At 49.9% G+C, this 22,833-nt stretch overlaps 1 protein-coding gene across 1 annotated transcript; it reads left to right on the forward strand.

Moving 5' to 3' along the window:
* Window positions 1–5,228: 5,228 nt before the first annotated feature.
* Window positions 5,229–5,707, forward strand: LOC149975835 (histone H3). The gene has a single exon (XM_090206590.1). The coding sequence runs from the start codon at window positions 5,267–5,269 to the stop codon at window positions 5,675–5,677; it is 411 nt and encodes a 136-aa protein (XP_090062716.1). The 5' UTR covers window positions 5,229–5,266; the 3' UTR covers window positions 5,678–5,707.
* Window positions 5,708–22,833: the final 17,126 nt, after the last annotated feature.

Here is a 22,833-nt window from a genome sequence, read left to right on the forward strand (position 1 = left end):
GATTGTCGGGGTGCATTGGTGTAAAATGTGGTCGTCGAGATCAGGTTCTATGGCATCTGTACCTTTTTTTGGAGCTACCTACACCAGTAGGGGAGCTTACAGATAAAGAGTGCACTAGGCTAGAGAGAAAAGTAGCATTCCGTTTTTCATTTTCTCTCTTTTGATACTTGAGAAACATAGATTCACATGACGTCCAAATCTGCAAGAGACAAAAGCAGCAGAAAATCAGCAGGTGAAGAAAAGGGTTAAGTGAATATGATTTAAGAGCAGTCAAATGAAGTAATAGTGACATAGATTGTAAGAAATGAAATGTACCATGTGAACATTGCATTGTGGCTTTAGAAGAGCATGTATTTGTAGATGAATGACAGATTAGGTTTGGTGACAAAGTAACTGTATAATTTGAGGTACTCTACATGAGCATGTGTTTGCCTATTTGATGATCTGTTGTAGTTAATGTTTGATTTTGAGCACATACTTGTTGTGACAATTGCATCAGGTTGAGGGAGAAATGGTCTGTGTGGCCATTGTGAGTGGCACTTCTGATCCAGCAGGTGGTGTTAAGATCCCTCCCTATGTGGCTTTGAATGATGAGCCAGTGTTGGCAAAATGACTTGTGGTCCAGCGGGTGGCGGTGAAATGCCTCCCTATCTATATGACTTGCCCTATTCCTTTGACATTGTTCACTTGATTGGAGATGATTCCGGTCTTCTTCATGAGCACTCCTGCATGTCTTCCTTCCTGTCTTGCCATGTGGGTTCCACGGAGGTGTGTGTTTTTGTTAGATATCACTGGGCACATTCCTAACGTGGAGGTGGTTTGCATAGCTCATGTCATGTGGATATATAAAGTATTGTATTGTAAGGTATGTTAGTCTACGGACGGTCTGACATTGCTCGTCCATATATTGATGTATTCCAATTGCATTTGGGTGTATTGTGTGGAATTCGTGACAGGAGGCTATGTTCAGTGCAGGCTTTGCGTACAGTCGTATTAAACCATGAGCCACTCTTGAGTGGACAGGGAGGGAGTATTCGTGACAGGAGGCTATGTTCAGTGCAGGCTTTGCGTACAGTCGTATTACTGAGGCACCACGGCTGGGAAATCCCCACCAAGTACCAAAAAGGGGGGCCTTATTTCTAGCCATTGTAGGACTTTTTTGGAAACACACCATTCCCCACCAGTGACAGAGCATAGGCTATGGTCTTTGTTAGGGAAGCAAGCCTCTGAGTGGAAGGCTCTTATGCGCGCTCAGCTCCACTGGGCAAATGGCAGGGGCGCCTATGAGAAAGCAGGGGTGTGTCCACGGCCGGCGAATTAGCTTAGCTTCGTCTTCATAAGAGGGAAAGGGCTCTCCACCCCCTCATTCGTTTGTGAGAAGCAGCGAGACATCAGCATCATGCCCGAGCCAGCAAAGTCCGCGCCCAAGAAGGGCTCCAAGAAAGCCGTCACCAAGACCGCAGGGAAAGGCGGCAAGAAACGCCGAAAGTCGAGGAAGGAGAGCTACGCCATTTACGTGTACAAAGTCCTGAAGCAGGTCCACCCCGATACCGGCATCTCCTCCAAGGCCATGGGAATCATGAACTCGTTCGTGAACGACATCTTCGAGCGTATCGCCGGAGAGTCGTCTCGCCTGGCCCACTACAACAAGCGTTCCACCATCACCTCCAGGGAGATCCAGACCGCAGTGCGCCTGCTGCTCCCCGGAGAGCTGGCCAAGCACGCAGTGTCCGAGGGCACCAAGGCCGTGACCAAGTACACCAGCTCCAAGTAAACAGCCCATTTGGAGTGCTGTAGTAACCCAAAGGCTCTTTTAAGAGCCACCCAACCTGTCAGTGAAAAAAGCAAATCCATATGTGTGTGTGTGTGGAGGACATGTCAAAAAGGGGGGAGAGGGAATAAATGATGCTGACATGAACAGGGTAGGAATGTGTGCATGGTAGTATAACACAGTGAGTGGGATTCCACTCGTGCTCCGATGACTGGAGCCTGTGTAACAGTATAACTTTAGGCCGAACCAGGGACCCTCTGCACACATCATCAACAACAGTCTCAGAGCAAGTGACGTCACCGATTGAAACTAGCCGTTTCACATCCCTTACACACACCTGTACAAGAGGGAGGAGGAGAGAGAAGAAGAGGCTCCAAATCTCTCTCTCTCTAGGCCTATATCAGGGCGGACAAGCACATGGGGCGCCAGCCTCCATAGCGCCGGCCGCACAGCCAGACACCAAGACCCACAGACACAAAGACCGGCACGAGTGAGTCACGCTGCGGAGTCAAGCGAGGAAGGACTGCGAGAAGGCCACAAGCCTATCTCTCTCTCTCTCTCTCTCTCTCTCTCTCTGACACGCTTTTGAAAGAGACACACAGACAGAGAGAGAGACTACCTAGCACAAGAAAACACACAGGCTCCAAATCCAACTAATAAACTCATACTAATAAAACATCACACACACACACACACACACAGTGCAAGTAAGCATGTCGTTGGACAGTGTATTATTTCGTTTGCCTCCTGGACACATGACGAATACAACGTGAAACTAGTCTCAGCCAGGCCTCACAAGTGCATGTGTTTTAAGGTCCCCAAAAGAGCTCTCCTTTAAAACACCAAGGAGCACATCAGGGGACGCCAAACCATTTGATTCCCTTGCCAGACATCTCGGCTCACTCCACAATCAATGGTGCTCGCAATCGGATGCACTTTTAGGCCATTTAGGAGACAAATAGCACAGGAAAAGCAGTGCGCACCGCTCCACCCGACAGTCGAACGGTGAGGTTTTGAGCGAGTCGCAGCAAAATGCACGGGGCTTCTGCAGCCCACATGACTTTATTCTGAACGGACACAAGTCTGCTCGCTGGGCCGTTCGCTTTTGGGCCAAAAACACGGCTCCGTCGGTGACTTTTGGCCCGATATTGGCGACCAGAAAACACAAGTGAAAGAGCATTTGGCCAGCCCGGAGAAGCCGAGCTGGGTGGCTTGAGTCTACATGGTTCTCATGTCGCGTTTAAGGCCAGCCCCCTGCACGGTGTGGAGCTTCAATAGCGCAGAGCAGCGTCTACAGCAAAGTACTCCTCCTCACAGACTACCGTAGTGTTGTAAGTGTGTGTGTTTACCGGACCGAACGACAGACATGGCAGAAGTCGCACCAGCACCCGCCGCCGCCGCGCCGGCCAAGGCACCCAAGAAGAAGGCAGCAGCCAAGCCCAAGAAAGCGGGACCCAGCGTAGGCGAGCTCATCGTCAAGGCGGTGTCCGCCTCCAAGGAGAGGAGCGGCGTGTCCCTGGCCGCGCTCAAGAAGTCTCTGGCGGCAGGCGGCTACGACGTGGAGAAGAACAACTCCCGTGTCAAGATCGCCGTCAAGAGCCTCGTCACCAAGGGCACCCTGGTCCAGACCAAGGGCACCGGTGCTTCCGGCTCCTTCAAGCTCAACAAGAAGGCCGTCGAGGCAAAGAAGCCCGCCAAGAAAGCCGCAGCCCCCAAAGCTAAGAAGGTGGCCGCCAAGAAGCCCGCCGCCGCCAAGAAGCCCAAGAAGGTAGCAGCCAAGAAGGCCGTGGCCGCAAAGAAGTCCCCCAAGAAGGCCAAGAAGCCCGCTACACCCAAAAAGGCCGCCAAGAGCCCAAAGAAGGTGAAGAAGCCCGCCGCAGCGGCCAAGAAAGCGGCCAAGAGCCCCAAGAAGGCTACCAAGGCAGCGAAGCCCAAAGCCGCCAAGCCCAAGGCGGCCATGGCCAAGAAGGCAGCCCCCAAGAAGAAGTAAACCTATTACAAACAGTGTTCTTTCTACTCGACACATGTTGTTACCACAAAAGGCTCTTTTAAGAGCCACCCACCTCTTTCCATAAAAGCGCATGTCATTCCATTCCACCTACCTACCCGTGGTGCAAAAGAAATGAAATGAATGACTTTTACGCACCACATTTTCGAGTGGCTAAATGGCTTTACATTTGTCACTCAAGAGTGCAGCACACTCACCAGTCAACATTGTTGTGATGTGTTAGAATTGGCATGTCACATTGATCCTGATAATAAGAAGCATACATACTATAGTGGGTTGGACAGCAGCCATTGGTATTATGAGCCACTCTCGAATTGATTGATACATGTTTCAGTGATTTGAGTAGTCACTTTGGCGCTCCCGCCAACGTGAAAAAGTCACAAAAGTCGGAGGGAAACAGAGTAGCCTAGCCCTCGTCACTCTGCTGCCTGCCTGCCTGCGGGTGGGTGGGGGCGGGCTTAGGGCTGACTGCCTGTCTGTCTGTCCCTCCCTCACTCCAATTGGATAAGGCCACACCGGTCCGGTGGCCAATCGATGGCTTTTGTGGCGAGGTATAAGTAAGGCTCTCGAGGTGGCCAGCGGCTCATTCAGACTTTCTGTGACATACTGAAGCTACCAATATGAGCGGAAGAGGCAAAACCGGAGGCAAGGCCAGGGCGAAGGCAAAGACACGTTCATCCCGTGCCGGGCTCCAGTTCCCCGTGGGCCGTGTGCACAGGCTGCTGCGTAAAGGCAACTACGCCGAGCGTGTGGGCGCTGGCGCACCAGTGTACCTGGCCGCAGTGCTCGAGTACCTGACTGCTGAGATCCTGGAGTTGGCCGGAAACGCTGCCCGTGACAACAAGAAGACTCGTATCATCCCCCGTCACCTGCAGCTGGCAGTCCGTAACGACGAGGAGCTGAACAAACTGCTTGGCGGCGTGACCATCGCTCAGGGTGGTGTTCTGCCCAACATCCAGGCAGTGCTGCTCCCCAAGAAGACTGAGAAGGCCGTCAAAGCCAAGTAAAATCGCTGGTGCGGCTGCAACTTGACTACTCAACCCCCAAAGGCTCTTTTAAGAGCCAACCACCTAGCTCAACAAAAGCGCAAAGTGTCCTTTCTATGCCTGGCCAACTATTTGGCGTGTTTGTTAGATACACACACACATATACACGGCACCGTATCAAGTGCCCACATGAGGCCTAAATGAAGGATAACAACTAGTAGGCTAGAATGAGAGCATTATTGCGCGTAAAGTGTAACGTTGCTCGCGGCCCTAACAAAAGACCCAAGCGCGCCTCGGCGAGGGTGGGGGTTGCATTTTGGGGCGGCACGGAGAGGCCGAGCCTCCCGTCCAATGGGCGGCGGAGGAGGCCTCCGCAACGGGTCAATCAGGGCGGTGCGGAGATGGTGACCAATGAGCAGACGCCGCTGCCGGCTTTATAAACTTCACATAGGCATTTTGAGGCTATACTCCGACTGTGAAAGAAGGAAGCTAGCTAGCGCCATGGCCAGAACCAAGCAAACCGCTCGCAAATCCACCGGTGGCAAAGCACCCAGGAAGCAGCTCGCCACCAAGGCTGCGCGCAAGAGCGCCCCGGCCACCGGCGGCGTGAAGAAGCCTCACCGTTACAGGCCCGGCACCGTGGCTCTTAGAGAGATCCGTCGTTACCAGAAGTCCACTGAGCTGCTGATCCGCAAACTGCCTTTCCAGCGCCTGGTGCGAGAAATTGCCCAGGACTTTAAGACCGACCTGCGCTTCCAGAGTTCCGCAGTGATGGCCCTGCAGGAGGCAAGCGAGGCTTACCTGGTCGGCCTGTTCGAGGACACCAACCTGTGCGCCATCCACGCCAAGAGGGTGACCATCATGCCCAAGGACATCCAGCTGGCCCGTCGTATTCGCGGAGAGCGCGCATAAACGATGACCTGATCTCCAAAATCCCCCAAAGGCTCTTTTAAGAGCCACCTCCATATTTCAGTCAAAAAGGCACAATTGTTCCATTTGTACACGCCCCTTTCCCACCGTGTATGTTCCCTGTTCTCGAGTCACTACAGACCGTGGTTCGATTCCAGGCTGTATCACCACCGGCCGTGATTGTAAATAAGAGTTGGTTCTTAACTGACTTGAGTCGTTTCAATAACGCTCTCTATATGTGATTAGATGTATGCCTAGAGTAGAAGAGGGGAAAAATACACTAGCAGTAATGAGTGATAGTAATGATATAGGGCAAAAAGTGTCAAAAATGGTCACTATGTAGCTAAGAACAACTGACTTTGAAAGTCCCATGTTGCAGTGCCGCTGATGAGAGGGGAAAAGTTTACCGTGGAGCACGGAGGCCATCTAGTGGTTAAACGCGGGTACTGTCAGCGTGTGAGCACGTCATAGTGGCTCCCTATTGGTATTTGATCTTCAGGCCAGCGTTTCCCAAACTCGGTCCTCGGGTCCCCAAGTGGGGCACGTTGTGTTTTTTCGATTCCAATTGCTCTTGGAATGAGTCTGTCTATTCCTTTGTGAAAATGGCCATTCAATGATTTCTGGGCCATGTGACATTCCTCGATGGTCCCAAAAATCCATGTTTTGATCCGATCATTACAACGTTAGCTGTGTGCACCCCATAATTCATGCGACTGACTAAGCTATTGAAAGTAAAATGATATATCTCTGTCCGGCGCAAGTGAAAGGTGGTCGAAAAAAATTGTTACCAACGTTGTGGTTGAAGGTACAGGAAATGTTGTAGGCCACCAAATTAGACGTGATATTATTAAGTCGCCCTTCTGTGCTTGTTTGTGTGCGTGCATAGGTAAGTTGTTTCGATATGGTGGAATAAATGGAGAAATGAAAGGAATGTATTTAGTGGGATGAATTCAGTGTGCGATTGAATATTCCAATGCCATACCCATTGATAGGCCTTTAGACTAGATCCGAGATCCCTTAAGAGAAAAGGTATCAGGACAGCAGGAATCAATAGATGTAATCGTCAAGGGCTTGCAAAACAGCTGTTACGAAGCTGCCGGGATGATTGCCCTATTAGTAGTTGACCAATTACAGAATAGCAATCACCAATGCAGGCAGGTACGTGGTGATTGCTGCATTGGCTTCGTAAATAGGCTTCATAGGAACTAAATGGCTCAGCACATGACACCTTCACAGTGCAGAATATTTGATACTATTGACTCCGGTTGAGTAGAGTCGTGTGTCTTTGGCGTGATTTGAAGTCGACTTCTGATGTGGGATTTAGTTCATTTTTCAAAGAAGATTTGCTGACGAATCGAAACCCCTTGACCAAATGATACGACAAAGTAAAGGCCCTAAATACAGGCTGCCAGTTAAATGCAGCAATGACACGGCTAAAGTGTGTCATTGCAGGACAAAAGAGCAGGAATTGTCTGCTGTTGCATCTTCACTCATGAGACAGGTAATAGGGGAGCTCCGTGGTGCTGAAAAGGACAGCGCCCCTGGCCATTTGCCAAGGCCTATTTCCCGTTGGAGGGATTTTTGACATGCTATAGGCACAGTTCAGTACACCCCTCACCCCTATCCTGTAATTGGTCCCAGAATCATCCACTTGATTCCCGACCACCAACCGATTGTCGGGGTGCATTGGTGTAAAATGTGGTCGTCGAGATCAGGTTCTATGGCATCTGTACCTTTTTTTGGAGCTACCTACACCAGTAGGGGAGCTTACAGATAAAGAGTGCACTAGGCTAGAGAGAAAAGTAGCATTCCGTTTTTCATTTTCTCTCTTTTGATACTTGAGAAACATAGATTCACATGACGTCCAAATCTGCAAGAGACAAAAGCAGCAGAAAATCAGCAGGTGAAGAAAAGGGTTAAGTGAATATGATTTAAGAGCAGTCAAATGAAGTAATAGTGACATAGATTGTAAGAAATGAAATGTACCATGTGAACATTGCATTGTGGCTTTAGAAGAGCATGTATTTGTAGATGAATGACAGATTAGGTTTGGTGACAAAGTAACTGTATAATTTGAGGTACTCTACATGAGCATGTGTTTGCCTATTTGATGATCTGTTGTAGTTAATGTTTGATTTTGAGCACATACTTGTTGTGACAATTGCATCAGGTTGAGGGAGAAATGGTCTGTGTGGCCATTGTGAGTGGCACTTCTGATCCAGCAGGTGGTGTTAAGATCCCTCCCTATGTGGCTTTGAATGATGAGCCAGTGTTGGCAAAATGACTTGTGGTCCAGCGGGTGGCGGTGAAATGCCTCCCTATCTATATGACTTGCCCTATTCCTTTGACATTGTTCACTTGATTGGAGATGATTCCGGTCTTCTTCATGAGCACTCCTGCATGTCTTCCTTCCTGTCTTGCCATGTGGGTTCCACGGAGGTGTGTGTTTTTGTTAGATATCACTGGGCACATTCCTAACGTGGAGGTGGTTTGCATAGCTCATGTCATGTGGATATATAAAGTATTGTATTGTAAGGTATGTTAGTCTACGGACGGTCTGACATTGCTCGTCCATATATTGATGTATTCCAATTGCATTTGGGTGTATTGTGTGGAATGTTGGAACATGGTTAGATATTACTTGTTAGACTTGACTGTGCTGTTGGAGCTAGTAACACAAGCATTTCCGACATCTGCTAAACAGGTGTATGTATATCTCTCTAGTCACCCCCAAAACCAATTCTTTCTTTGGCCGCCTCTCCTTCCAGTTCTCTGCTGCCAATGACTGGAACGAACTACAAAAATCTCTGAAACTGGAAACACTTATCTCCCTCACTAGCTTTAAGCACCAACTGTCAGAGCAGCTCACAGATTACTGCACCTGTACATAGCCCACCTATAATTTAGGCCAAACAACTACCTCTTTCCCTACTGTATTTAATGAATTTATTTATTTTGCTCCTTTGCACCCCATTATTTTTATTTCTACTTTGCACATTTCTTCCATTGCAAATGTACCATTCCGGTGTTTTACTTGCTATATTGTATTTACTTTGCCACCATGGCCTTTTTTTGCCTTTACCTCCCTTATCTCACCTCATTTGCTCACATCGTATATAGACTTGTTTATACTGTATTATTGACTGTATGTTTGTTTTACTCCATGTGTAAGTCTGTGTCGTTGTATGTGTCGAAGTGCTTTGCTTTATCTTGGCCAGGTCGCAATTGTAAATGAGAACTTGTTCTCAACTTGCCTACCTGGTTAAATAAAGGTGAAATAAAAAAAAGAATAAACAAATAAATGTGTCTATTTGATTAGGATTAGGACTTTTCCTCTATGTGTCGCACTTCCATTTCCACTTTATGTCCCCGTTAGGGAGCTGTCATTTATGCTGCAGGCTAATTACTACCAATGTCATTGTGGTCCAAGTTCAACTCCTAGCCTATAGGGTGTGGTAACAGGCCCTCTGTTATTTGTTGTTGTACTCTGCATGTGAAGTATCTGCACTGCAGCCTATAGAGGAACTAAGCCCTTGATAATAGGGGAACGTAAGCTGTTGAACACAAACTCCCAGTCCTATGATGTTGCTCTGTGAAGGAGGTTAGCTTTTCAGCATTCAATTCCTGGCAGCCTTCTTCTCCCTGGTTGATTTGTGAATGTGAGTGATTCGAGAATGTTTGGCTTGGGTATCCAAGGTGTTTGAGATTGTTGAGGACCAGTGTTCCGAGGGGCTGACTGTGACATCATAAAGCGGAATGTAGTTAGCGTGCTGTTTGAGGGATTCCAATTCAGTCCGTTGCGGCCTTCCAGGCAGTGCAGTTGTGCTTCAAGTGTGCTCTCTGTGTGATGACTTGTTGTGCCTACACGGAGTACAGCTACGAACGGACGTGGCATTTGGGGTAAGCCTAAGCCTTTTCGTAACCTTAACCTATTTCTTCTAACTTGCTATGACAAAGTGCTTTGATGACACTAGTTGCATCCCAGCTAGTTGAACGCTTGTCAGTCGTTCTCCTAAAAGGCAACCTCTGTTGCTCGATGTACTAAACCGAGGGCCGGCAGCCACTAAGTACATGTAAGAGACAATTGTGGCAACAATAAGTTGTAAGATGATACCTAGTCACATCTGAGATGTGAATCAACTGCACCGATTGGTCAATCGCCAGTATGTGCCCTTGGGCCTCATTTGTCCCCTTTGAAATGACCTGTTGAGATCATTCAATGCAACATCTGAGGCTCTCTGGCCTATAAAGGATCCACCTCATACCACTATTTCCGTAATATAAGGCTATGTTATTGTTTTTTGAAAAAAGTACCATACAATATTTGCACATCCCTATCACCTCTGTACGCATAGGAAAATGATCCCTTTATTGTGTGTGTGTTGGGTGGGTGTCTGAGGAATGTTTTACTGCATTTCAGCTTGCAGAGGTATCACCACCCGTCCCATGGCCACCTGGATCATGTCTAGGGAAGAAAAAGAAGAATGACGTTATTACATGGCCTTCAAGAGCTACATGACTGCTGAGGTGACATTACGGACCCCTTAGGATTTGTGGCATTCCTTGTGTATTTGTTTCCCGTTTGTGCCACTTCGTTTCTCCTTTGTACTTGTGACACTATTTGAGGTTTTTAACGCCTATCTCTATTAGGTGTGACTGGCAACTGCAGTGGGTTGAATCCTACTAGTTCAGTGTTTCCCAACTCCAGGCAGGGGTAGAGTAGGCATTTTTGTTGAAGCCCTGGAGAGGCACAGCTGATTGAAAGAGTTGAATCAGGCGCAACAACAACAACAACAACAAGAACAACACCAATCAATGTGAAGAGTGGGACATCACAGTTGGGCCTTGTGTTCAACATAGCTCAGTATTTGAGTGTGTTTCCCGCGCATGCAAGTAGCTTTGATTTCTTCTTCCTCCATAGTTCCCTAGAACGAACGCCCTCCCCTTTGCAGCAGAGGCCAGGCAAAAGCGCGCGCTTTCTGTGCCACTGGCTTCAATCAGGTCCACCAAACGCAGATAATAAGAGCACCGAGCACCGAAAATTACGTCATTAATTCACTTGAACTCAGCTAGTGAACACACGATGTCTGGAAGAGGTAAAGGCGGCAAGGGACTCGGAAAAGGAGGCGCCAAGCGTCACCGTAAGGTTCTCCGCGATAACATCCAGGGAATCACCAAGCCCGCCATTCGCCGTCTGGCTCGCCGTGGCGGCGTGAAGCGTATCTCCGGGCTGATCTACGAGGAGACCCGCGGTGTCCTGAAGGTGTTCCTTGAGAACGTGATCCGTGACGCCGTCACCTACACCGAGCACGCCAAGAGGAAGACCGTTACGGCCATGGACGTGGTCTACGCTCTGAAACGCCAGGGACGCACCCTGTACGGTTTCGGCGGTTAAACGCACTCTTCTCGGAACGTCAACATCCCGACTTGAACCCAAAGGCTCTTTTAAGAGCCACCCACATCCGCTTCAAAAGGGTCAAATCCATTATCGTAGGAAACCATGAGCCACTCTTGAGTGGACAGGGAGGGAGTATTCGTGACAGGAGGCTATGTTCAGTGCAGGCTTTGCGTACAGTCGTATTAAACCATGAGCCACTCTTGAGTGGACAGGGAGGGAGTATTCGTGACAGGAGGCTATGTTCAGTGCAGGCTTTGCGTACAGTCGTATTACTGAGGCACCACGGCTGGGAAATCCCCACCAAGTACCAAAAAGGGGGGCCTTATTTCTAGCCATTGTAGGACTTTTTTGGAAACACACCATTCCCCACCAGTGACAGAGCATAGGCTATGGTCTTTGTTAGGGAAGCAAGCCTCTGAGTGGAAGGCTCTTATGCGCGCTCAGCTCCACTGGGCAAATGGCAGGGGCGCCTATGAGAAAGCAGGGGTGTGTCCACGGCCGGCGAATTAGCTTAGCTTCGTCTTCATAAGAGGGAAAGGGCTCTCCACCCCCTCATTCGTTTGTGAGAAGCAGCGAGACATCAGCATCATGCCCGAGCCAGCAAAGTCCGCGCCCAAGAAGGGCTCCAAGAAAGCCGTCACCAAGACCGCAGGGAAAGGCGGCAAGAAACGCCGAAAGTCGAGGAAGGAGAGCTACGCCATTTACGTGTACAAAGTCCTGAAGCAGGTCCACCCCGATACCGGCATCTCCTCCAAGGCCATGGGAATCATGAACTCGTTCGTGAACGACATCTTCGAGCGTATCGCCGGAGAGTCGTCTCGCCTGGCCCACTACAACAAGCGTTCCACCATCACCTCCAGGGAGATCCAGACCGCAGTGCGCCTGCTGCTCCCCGGAGAGCTGGCCAAGCACGCAGTGTCCGAGGGCACCAAGGCCGTGACCAAGTACACCAGCTCCAAGTAAACAGCCCATTTGGAGTGCTGTAGTAACCCAAAGGCTCTTTTAAGAGCCACCCAACCTGTCAGTGAAAAAAGCAAATCCATATGTGTGTGTGTGTGGAGGACATGTCAAAAAGGGGGGAGAGGGAATAAATGATGCTGACATGAACAGGGTAGGAATGTGTGCATGGTAGTATAACACAGTGAGTGGGATTCCACTCGTGCTCCGATGACTGGAGCCTGTGTAACAGTATAACTTTAGGCCGAACCAGGGACCCTCTGCACACATCATCAACAACAGTCTCAGAGCAAGTGACGTCACCGATTGAAACTAGCCGTTTCACATCCCTTACACACACCTGTACAAGAGGGAGGAGGAGAGAGAAGAAGAGGCTCCAAATCTCTCTCTCTCTAGGCCTATATCAGGGCGGACAAGCACATGGGGCGCCAGCCTCCATAGCGCCGGCCGCACAGCCAGACACCAAGACCCACAGACACAAAGACCGGCACGAGTGAGTCACGCTGCGGAGTCAAGCGAGGAAGGACTGCGAGAAGGCCACAAGCCTATCTCTCTCTCTCTCTCTCTCTCTCTCTCTCTGACACGCTTTTGAAAGAGACACACAGACAGAGAGAGAGACTACCTAGCACAAGAAAACACACAGGCTCCAAATCCAACTAATAAACTCATACTAATAAAACATCACACACACACACACACACACAGTGCAAGTAAGCATGTCGTTGGACAGTGTATTATTTCGTTTGCCTCCTGGACACATGACGAATACAACGTGAAACTAGTCTCAGCCAGGCCTCACAAGTGCATGTGTTTTAAGGTCCCCAAAAGAGCTCTCCTTTAAAACACCAAGGAGCACATCAGGGGACGCCAAACCATTTGATTCCCTTGCCAGACATCTCGGCTCACTCCACAATCAATGGTGCTCGCAATCGGATGCACTTTTAGGCCATTTAGGAGACAAATAGCACAGGAAAAGCAGTGCGCACCGCTCCACCCGACAGTCGAACGGTGAGGTTTTGAGCGAGTCGCAGCAAAATGCACGGGGCTTCTGCAGCCCACATGACTTTATTCTGAACGGACACAAGTCTGCTCGCTGGGCCGTTCGCTTTTGGGCCAAAAACACGGCTCCGTCGGTGACTTTTGGCCCGATATTGGCGACCAGAAAACACAAGTGAAAGAGCATTTGGCCAGCCCGGAGAAGCCGAGCTGGGTGGCTTGAGTCTACATGGTTCTCATGTCGCGTTTAAGGCCAGCCCCCTGCACGGTGTGGAGCTTCAATAGCGCAGAGCAGCGTCTACAGCAAAGTACTCCTCCTCACAGACTACCGTAGTGTTGTAAGTGTGTGTGTTTACCGGACCGAACGACAGACATGGCAGAAGTCGCACCAGCACCCGCCGCCGCCGCGCCGGCCAAGGCACCCAAGAAGAAGGCAGCAGCCAAGCCCAAGAAAGCGGGACCCAGCGTAGGCGAGCTCATCGTCAAGGCGGTGTCCGCCTCCAAGGAGAGGAGCGGCGTGTCCCTGGCCGCGCTCAAGAAGTCTCTGGCGGCAGGCGGCTACGACGTGGAGAAGAACAACTCCCGTGTCAAGATCGCCGTCAAGAGCCTCGTCACCAAGGGCACCCTGGTCCAGACCAAGGGCACCGGTGCTTCCGGCTCCTTCAAGCTCAACAAGAAGGCCGTCGAGGCAAAGAAGCCCGCCAAGAAAGCCGCAGCCCCCAAAGCTAAGAAGGTGGCCGCCAAGAAGCCCGCCGCCGCCAAGAAGCCCAAGAAGGTAGCAGCCAAGAAGGCCGTGGCCGCAAAGAAGTCCCCCAAGAAGGCCAAGAAGCCCGCTACACCCAAAAAGGCCGCCAAGAGCCCAAAGAAGGTGAAGAAGCCCGCCGCAGCGGCCAAGAAAGCGGCCAAGAGCCCCAAGAAGGCTACCAAGGCAGCGAAGCCCAAAGCCGCCAAGCCCAAGGCGGCCATGGCCAAGAAGGCAGCCCCCAAGAAGAAGTAAACCTATTACAAACAGTGTTCTTTCTACTCGACACATGTTGTTACCACAAAAGGCTCTTTTAAGAGCCACCCACCTCTTTCCATAAAAGCGCATGTCATTCCATTCCACCTACCTACCCGTGGTGCAAAAGAAATGAAATGAATGACTTTTACGCACCACATTTTCGAGTGGCTAAATGGCTTTACATTTGTCACTCAAGAGTGCAGCACACTCACCAGTCAACATTGTTGTGATGTGTTAGAATTGGCATGTCACATTGATCCTGATAATAAGAAGCATACATACTATAGTGGGTTGGACAGCAGCCATTGGTATTATGAGCCACTCTCGAATTGATTGATACATGTTTCAGTGATTTGAGTAGTCACTTTGGCGCTCCCGCCAACGTGAAAAAGTCACAAAAGTCGGAGGGAAACAGAGTAGCCTAGCCCTCGTCACTCTGCTGCCTGCCTGCCTGCGGGTGGGTGGGGGCGGGCTTAGGGCTGACTGCCTGTCTGTCTGTCCCTCCCTCACTCCAATTGGATAAGGCCACACCGGTCCGGTGGCCAATCGATGGCTTTTGTGGCGAGGTATAAGTAAGGCTCTCGAGGTGGCCAGCGGCTCATTCAGACTTTCTGTGACATACTGAAGCTACCAATATGAGCGGAAGAGGCAAAACCGGAGGCAAGGCCAGGGCGAAGGCAAAGACACGTTCATCCCGTGCCGGGCTCCAGTTCCCCGTGGGCCGTGTGCACAGGCTGCTGCGTAAAGGCAACTACGCCGAGCGTGTGGGCGCTGGCGCACCAGTGTACCTGGCCGCAGTGCTCGAGTACCTGACTGCTGAGATCCTGGAGTTGGCCGGAAACGCTGCCCGTGACAACAAGAAGACTCGTATCATCCCCCGTCACCTGCAGCTGGCAGTCCGTAACGACGAGGAGCTGAACAAACTGCTTGGCGGCGTGACCATCGCTCAGGGTGGTGTTCTGCCCAACATCCAGGCAGTGCTGCTCCCCAAGAAGACTGAGAAGGCCGTCAAAGCCAAGTAAAATCGCTGGTGCGGCTGCAACTTGACTACTCAACCCCCAAAGGCTCTTTTAAGAGCCAACCACCTAGCTCAACAAAAGCGTAAAGTGTCCTTTCTATGCCTGGCCAACTATTTGGCGTGTTTGTTAGATACACACACACATATACACGGCACCGTATCAAGTGCCCACATGAGGCCTAAATGAAGGATAACAACTAGTAGGCTAGAATGAGAGCATTATTGCGCGTAAAGTGTAACGTTGCTCGCGGCCCTAACAAAAGACCCAAGCGCGCCTCGGCGAGGGTGGGGGTTGCATTTTGGGGCGGCACGGAGAGGCCGAGCCTCCCGTCCAATGGGCGGCGGAGGAGGCCTCCGCAACGGGTCAATCAGGGCGGTGCGGAGATGGTGACCAATGAGCAGACGCCGCTGCCGGCTTTATAAACTTCACATAGGCATTTTGAGGCTATACTCCGACTGTGAAAGAAGGAAGCTAGCTAGCGCCATGGCCAGAACCAAGCAAACCGCTCGCAAATCCACCGGTGGCAAAGCACCCAGGAAGCAGCTCGCCACCAAGGCTGCGCGCAAGAGCGCCCCGGCCATTTGAGTAGTCACTTTGGCGCTCCCGCCAACGTGAAAAAGTCACAAAAGTCGGAGGGAAACAGAGTAGCCTAGCCCTCGTCACTCTGCTGCCTGCCTGCCTGCGGGTGGGTGGGGGCGGGCTTAGGGCTGACTGCCTGTCTGTCTGTCCCTCCCTCACTCCAATTGGATAAGGCCACACCGGTCCGGTGGCCAATCGATGGCTTTTGTGGCGAGGTATAAGTAAGGCTCTCGAGGTGGCCAGCGGCTCATTCAGACTTTCTGTGACATACTGAAGCTACCAATATGAGCGGAAGAGGCAAAACCGGAGGCAAGGCCAGGGCGAAGGCAAAGACACGTTCATCCCGTGCCGGGCTCCAGTTCCCCGTGGGCCGTGTGCACAGGCTGCTGCGTAAAGGCAACTACGCCGAGCGTGTGGGCGCTGGCGCACCAGTGTACCTGGCCGCAGTGCTCGAGTACCTGACTGCTGAGATCCTGGAGTTGGCCGGAAACGCTGCCCGTGACAACAAGAAGACTCGTATCATCCCCCGTCACCTGCAGCTGGCAGTCCGTAACGACGAGGAGCTGAACAAACTGCTTGGCGGCGTGACCATCGCTCAGGGTGGTGTTCTGCCCAACATCCAGGCAGTGCTGCTCCCCAAGAAGACTGAGAAGGCCGTCAAAGCCAAGTAAAATCGCTGGTGCGGCTGCAACTTGACTACTCAACCCCCAAAGGCTCTTTTAAGAGCCAACCACCTAGCTCAACAAAAGCGTAAAGTGTCCTTTCTATGCCTGGCCAACTATTTGGCGTGTTTGTTAGATACACACACACATATACACGGCACCGTATCAAGTGCCCACATGAGGCCTAAATGAAGGATAACAACTAGTAGGCTAGAATGAGAGCATTATTGCGCGTAAAGTGTAACGTTGCTCGCGGCCCTAACAAAAGACCCAAGCGCGCCTCGGCGAGGGTGGGGGTTGCATTTTGGGGCGGCACGGAGAGGCCGAGCCTCCCGTCCAATGGGCGGCGGAGGAGGCCTCCGCAACGGGTCAATCAGGGCGGTGCGGAGATGGTGACCAATGAGCAGACGCCGCTGCCGGCTTTATAAACTTCACATAGGCATTTTGAGGCTATACTCCGACTGTGAAAGAAGGAAGCTAGCTAGCGCCATGGCCAGAACCAAGCAAACCGCTCGCAAATCCACCGGTGGCAAAGCACCCAGGAAGCAGCTCGCCACCAAGGCTGCGCGCAAGAGCGCCCCGGCCATTTGAGTAGTCACTTTGGCGCTCCCGCCAACGTGAAAAAGTCACAAAAGTCGGAGGGAAACAGAGTAGCCTAGCCCTCGTCACTCTGCTGCCTGCCTGCCTGCGGGTGGGTGGGGGCGGGCTTAGGGCTGACTGCCTGTCTGTCTGTCCCTCCCTCACTCCAATTGGATAAGGCCACACCGGTCCGGTGGCCAATCGATGGCTTTTGTGGCGAGGTATAAGTAAGGCTCTCGAGGTGGCCAGCGGCTCATTCAGACTTTCTGTGACATACTGAAGCTACCAATATGAGCGGAAGAGGCAAAACCGGAGGCAAGGCCAGGGCGAAGGCAAAGACACGTTCATCCCGTGCCGGGCTCCAGTTCCCCGTGGGCCGTGTGCACAGGCTGCTGCGTAAAGGCAACTACGCCGAGCGTGTGGGCGCTGGCGCACCAGTGTACCTGGCCGCAGTGCTCGAGTACCTGACTGCTGAGATCCTGGAGTTGGCCGGAAACGCTGCCCGTGACAACAAGAAGACTCGTATCATCCCCCGTCACCTGCAGCTGGCAGTCCGTAACGACGAGGAGCTGAACAAACTGCTTGGCGGCGTGACCATCGCTCAGGGTGGTGTTCTGCCCAACATCCAGGCAGTGCTGCTCCCCAAGAAGACTGAGAAGGCCGTCAAAGCCAAGTAAAATCGCTGGTGCGGCTGCAACTTGACTACTCAACCCCCAAAGGCTCTTTTAAGAGCCAACCACCTAGCTCAACAAAAGCGTAAAGTGTCCTTTCTATGCCTGGCCAACTATTTGGCGTGTTTGTTAGATACACACACACATATACACGGCACCGTATCAAGTGCCCACATGAGGCCTAAATGAAGGATAACAACTAGTAGGCTAGAATGAGAGCATTATTGCGCGTAAAGTGTAACGTTGCTCGCGGCCCTAACAAAAGACCCAAGCGCGCCTCGGCGAGGGTGGGGGTTGCATTTTGGGGCGGCACGGAGAGGCCGAGCCTCCCGTCCAATGGGCGGCGGAGGAGGCCTCCGCAACGGGTCAATCAGGGCGGTGCGGAGATGGTGACCAATGAGCAGACGCCGCTGCCGGCTTTATAAACTTCACATAGGCATTTTGAGGCTATACTCCGACTGTGAAAGAAGGAAGCTAGCTAGCGCCATGGCCAGAACCAAGCAAACCGCTCGCAAATCCACCGGTGGCAAAGCACCCAGGAAGCAGCTCGCCACCAAGGCTGCGCGCAAGAGCGCCCCGGCCACCGGCGGCGTGAAGAAGCCTCACCGTTACAGGCCCGGCACCGTGGCTCTTAGAGAGATCCGTCGTTACCAGAAGTCCACTGAGCTGCTGATCCGCAAACTGCCTTTCCAGCGCCTGGTGCGAGAAATTGCCCAGGACTTTAAGACCGACCTGCGCTTCCAGAGTTCCGCAGTGATGGCCCTGCAGGAGGCAAGCGAGGCTTACCTGGTCGGCCTGTTCGAGGACACCAACCTGTGCGCCATCCACGCCAAGAGGGTGACCATCATGCCCAAGGACATCCAGCTGGCCCGTCGTATTCGCGGAGAGCGCGCATAAACGATGACCTGATCTCCAAAATCCCCCAAAGGCTCTTTTAAGAGCCACCTCCATATTTCAGTCAAAAAGGCACAATTGTTCCATTTGTACACGCCCCTTTCCCACCGTGTATGTTCCCTGTTCTCGAGTCACTACAGACCGTGGTTCGATTCCAGGCTGTATCACCACCGGCCGTGATTGTAAATAAGAGTTGGTTCTTAACTGACTTGAGTCGTTTCAATAACGCTCTCTATATGTGATTAGATGTATGCCTAGAGTAGAAGAGGGGAAAAATACACTAGCAGTAATGAGTGATAGTAATGATATAGGGCAAAAAGTGTCAAAAATGGTCACTATGTAGCTAAGAACAACTGACTTTGAAAGTCCCATGTTGCAGTGCCGCTGATGAGAGGGGAAAAGTTTACCGTGGAGCACGGAGGCCATCTAGTGGTTAAACGCGGGTACTGTCAGCGTGTGAGCACGTCATAGTGGCTCCCTATTGGTATTTGATCTTCAGGCCAGCGTTTCCCAAACTCGGTCCTCGGGTCCCCAAGTGGGGCACGTTGTGTTTTTTCGATTCCAATTGCTCTTGGAATGAGTCTGTCTATTCCTTTGTGAAAATGGCCATTCAATGATTTCTGGGCCATGTGACATTCCTCGATGGTCCCAAAAATCCATGTTTTGATCCGATCATTACAACGTTAGCTGTGTGCACCCCATAATTCATGCGACTGACTAAGCTATTGAAAGTAAAATGATATATCTCTGTCCGGCGCAAGTGAAAGGTGGTCGAAAAAAATTGTTACCAACGTTGTGGTTGAAGGTACAGGAAATGTTGTAGGCCACCAAATTAGACGTGATATTATTAAGTCGCCCTTCTGTGCTTGTTTGTGTGCGTGCATAGGTAAGTTGTTTCGATATGGTGGAATAAATGGAGAAATGAAAGGAATGTATTTAGTGGGATGAATTCAGTGTGCGATTGAATATTCCAATGCCATACCCATTGATAGGCCTTTAGACTAGATCCGAGATCCCTTAAGAGAAAAGGTATCAGGACAGCAGGAATCAATAGATGTAATCGTCAAGGGCTTGCAAAACAGCTGTTACGAAGCTGCCGGGATGATTGCCCTATTAGTAGTTGACCAATTACAGAATAGCAATCACCAATGCAGGCAGGTACGTGGTGATTGCTGCATTGGCTTCGTAAATAGGCTTCATAGGAACTAAATGGCTCAGCACATGACACCTTCACAGTGCAGAATATTTGATACTATTGACTCCGGTTGAGTAGAGTCGTGTGTCTTTGGCGTGATTTGAAGTCGACTTCTGATGTGGGATTTAGTTCATTTTTCAAAGAAGATTTGCTGACGAATCGAAACCCCTTGACCAAATGATACGACAAAGTAAAGGCCCTAAATACAGGCTGCCAGTTAAATGCAGCAATGACACGGCTAAAGTGTGTCATTGCAGGACAAAAGAGCAGGAATTGTCTGCTGTTGCATCTTCACTCATGAGACAGGTAATAGGGGAGCTCCGTGGTGCTGAAAAGGACAGCGCCCCTGGCCATTTGCCAAGGCCTATTTCCCGTTGGAGGGATTTTTGACATGCTATAGGCACAGTTCAGTACACCCCTCACCCCTATCCTGTAATTGGTCCCAGAATCATCCACTTGATTCCCGACCACCAACCGATTGTCGGGGTGCATTGGTGTAAAATGTGGTCGTCGAGATCAGGTTCTATGGCATCTGTACCTTTTTTTGGAGCTACCTACACCAGTAGGGGAGCTTACAGATAAAGAGTGCACTAGGCTAGAGAGAAAAGTAGCATTCCGTTTTTCATTTTCTCTCTTTTGATACTTGAGAAACATAGATTCACATGACGTCCAAATCTGCAAGAGACAAAAGCAGCAGAAAATCAGCAGGTGAAGAAAAGGGTTAAGTGAATATGATTTAAGAGCAGTCAAATGAAGTAATAGTGACATAGATTGTAAGAAATGAAATGTACCATGTGAACATTGCATTGTGGCTTTAGAAGAGCATGTATTTGTAGATGAATGACAGATTAGGTTTGGTGACAAAGTAACTGTATAATTTGAGGTACTCTACATGAGCATGTGTTTGCCTATTTGATGATCTGTTGTAGTTAATGTTTGATTTTGAGCACATACTTGTTGTGACAATTGCATCAGGTTGAGGGAGAAATGGTCTGTGTGGCCATTGTGAGTGGCACTTCTGATCCAGCAGGTGGTGTTAAGATCCCTCCCTATGTGGCTTTGAATGATGAGCCAGTGTTGGCAAAATGACTTGTGGTCCAGCGGGTGGCGGTGAAATGCCTCCCTATCTATATGACTTGCCCTATTCCTTTGACATTGTTCACTTGATTGGAGATGATTCCGGTCTTCTTCATGAGCACTCCTGCATGTCTTCCTTCCTGTCTTGCCATGTGGGTTCCACGGAGGTGTGTGTTTTTGTTAGATATCACTGGGCACATTCCTAACGTGGAGGTGGTTTGCATAGCTCATGTCATGTGGATATATAAAGTATTGTATTGTAAGGTATGTTAGTCTACGGACGGTCTGACATTGCTCGTCCATATATTGATGTATTCCAATTGCATTTGGGTGTATTGTGTGGAATGTTGGAACATGGTTAGATATTACTTGTTAGACTTGACTGTGCTGTTGGAGCTAGTAACACAAGCATTTCCGACATCTGCTAAACAGGTGTATGTATATCTCTCTAGTCACCCCCAAAACCAATTCTTTCTTTGGCCGCCTCTCCTTCCAGTTCTCTGCTGCCAATGACTGGAACGAACTACAAAAATCTCTGAAACTGGAAACACTTATCTCCCTCACTAGCTTTAAGCACCAACTGTCAGAGCAGCTCACAGATTACTGCACCTGTACATAGCCCACCTATAATTTAGGCCAAACAACTACCTCTTTCCCTACTGTATTTAATGAATTTATTTATTTTGCTCCTTTGCACCCCATTATTTTTATTTCTACTTTGCACATTTCTTCCATTGCAAATGTACCATTCCGGTGTTTTACTTGCTATATTGTATTTACTTTGCCACCATGGCCTTTTTTTGCCTTTACCTCCCTTATCTCACCTCATTTGCTCACATCGTATATAGACTTGTTTATACTGTATTATTGACTGTATGTTTGTTTTACTCCATGTGTAAGTCTGTGTCGTTGTATGTGTCGAAGTGCTTTGCTTTATCTTGGCCAGGTCGCAATTGTAAATGAGAACTTGTTCTCAACTTGCCTACCTGGTTAAATAAAGGTGAAATAAAAAAAAGAATAAACAAATAAATGTGTCTATTTGATTAGGATTAGGACTTTTCCTCTATGTGTCGCACTTCCATTTCCACTTTATGTCCCCGTTAGGGAGCTGTCATTTATGCTGCAGGCTAATTACTACCAATGTCATTGTGGTCCAAGTTCAACTCCTAGCCTATAGGGTGTGGTAACAGGCCCTCTGTTATTTGTTGTTGTACTCTGCATGTGAAGTATCTGCACTGCAGCCTATAGAGGAACTAAGCCCTTGATAATAGGGGAACGTAAGCTGTTGAACACAAACTCCCAGTCCTATGATGTTGCTCTGTGAAGGAGGTTAGCTTTTCAGCATTCAATTCCTGGCAGCCTTCTTCTCCCTGGTTGATTTGTGAATGTGAGTGATTCGAGAATGTTTGGCTTGGGTATCCAAGGTGTTTGAGATTGTTGAGGACCAGTGTTCCGAGGGGCTGACTGTGACATCATAAAGCGGAATGTAGTTAGCGTGCTGTTTGAGGGATTCCAATTCAGTCCGTTGCGGCCTTCCAGGCAGTGCAGTTGTGCTTCAAGTGTGCTCTCTGTGTGATGACTTGTTGTGCCTACACGGAGTACAGCTACGAACGGACGTGGCATTTGGGGTAAGCCTAAGCCTTTTCGTAACCTTAACCTATTTCTTCTAACTTGCTATGACAAAGTGCTTTGATGACACTAGTTGCATCCCAGCTAGTTGAACGCTTGTCAGTCGTTCTCCTAAAAGGCAACCTCTGTTGCTCGATGTACTAAACCGAGGGCCGGCAGCCACTAAGTACATGTAAGAGACAATTGTGGCAACAATAAGTTGTAAGATGATACCTAGTCACATCTGAGATGTGAATCAACTGCACCGATTGGTCAATCGCCAGTATGTGCCCTTGGGCCTCATTTGTCCCCTTTGAAATGACCTGTTGAGATCATTCAATGCAACATCTGAGGCTCTCTGGCCTATAAAGGATCCACCTCATACCACTATTTCCGTAATATAAGGCTATGTTATTGTTTTTTGAAAAAAGTACCATACAATATTTGCACATCCCTATCACCTCTGTACGCATAGGAAAATGATCCCTTTATTGTGTGTGTGTTGGGTGGGTGTCTGAGGAATG

The sequence above is a fragment of the Oncorhynchus mykiss genome, chromosome 17 (assembly GCF_057628025.1).
Source record: "Oncorhynchus mykiss isolate SJ-2025 chromosome 17, ASM5762802v1, whole genome shotgun sequence".
Lineage (NCBI taxonomy): Eukaryota > Metazoa > Chordata > Actinopteri > Salmoniformes > Salmonidae > Oncorhynchus > Oncorhynchus mykiss.

What these genes read in the sequence shown, in the direction of transcription:
- LOC149975835 (XM_090206590.1), top strand. Translation starts at nt 5,267, where the DNA reads ATGGCCAGAACCAAGCAAACCGCTCGCAAATCCACCGGTGGCAAAGCA.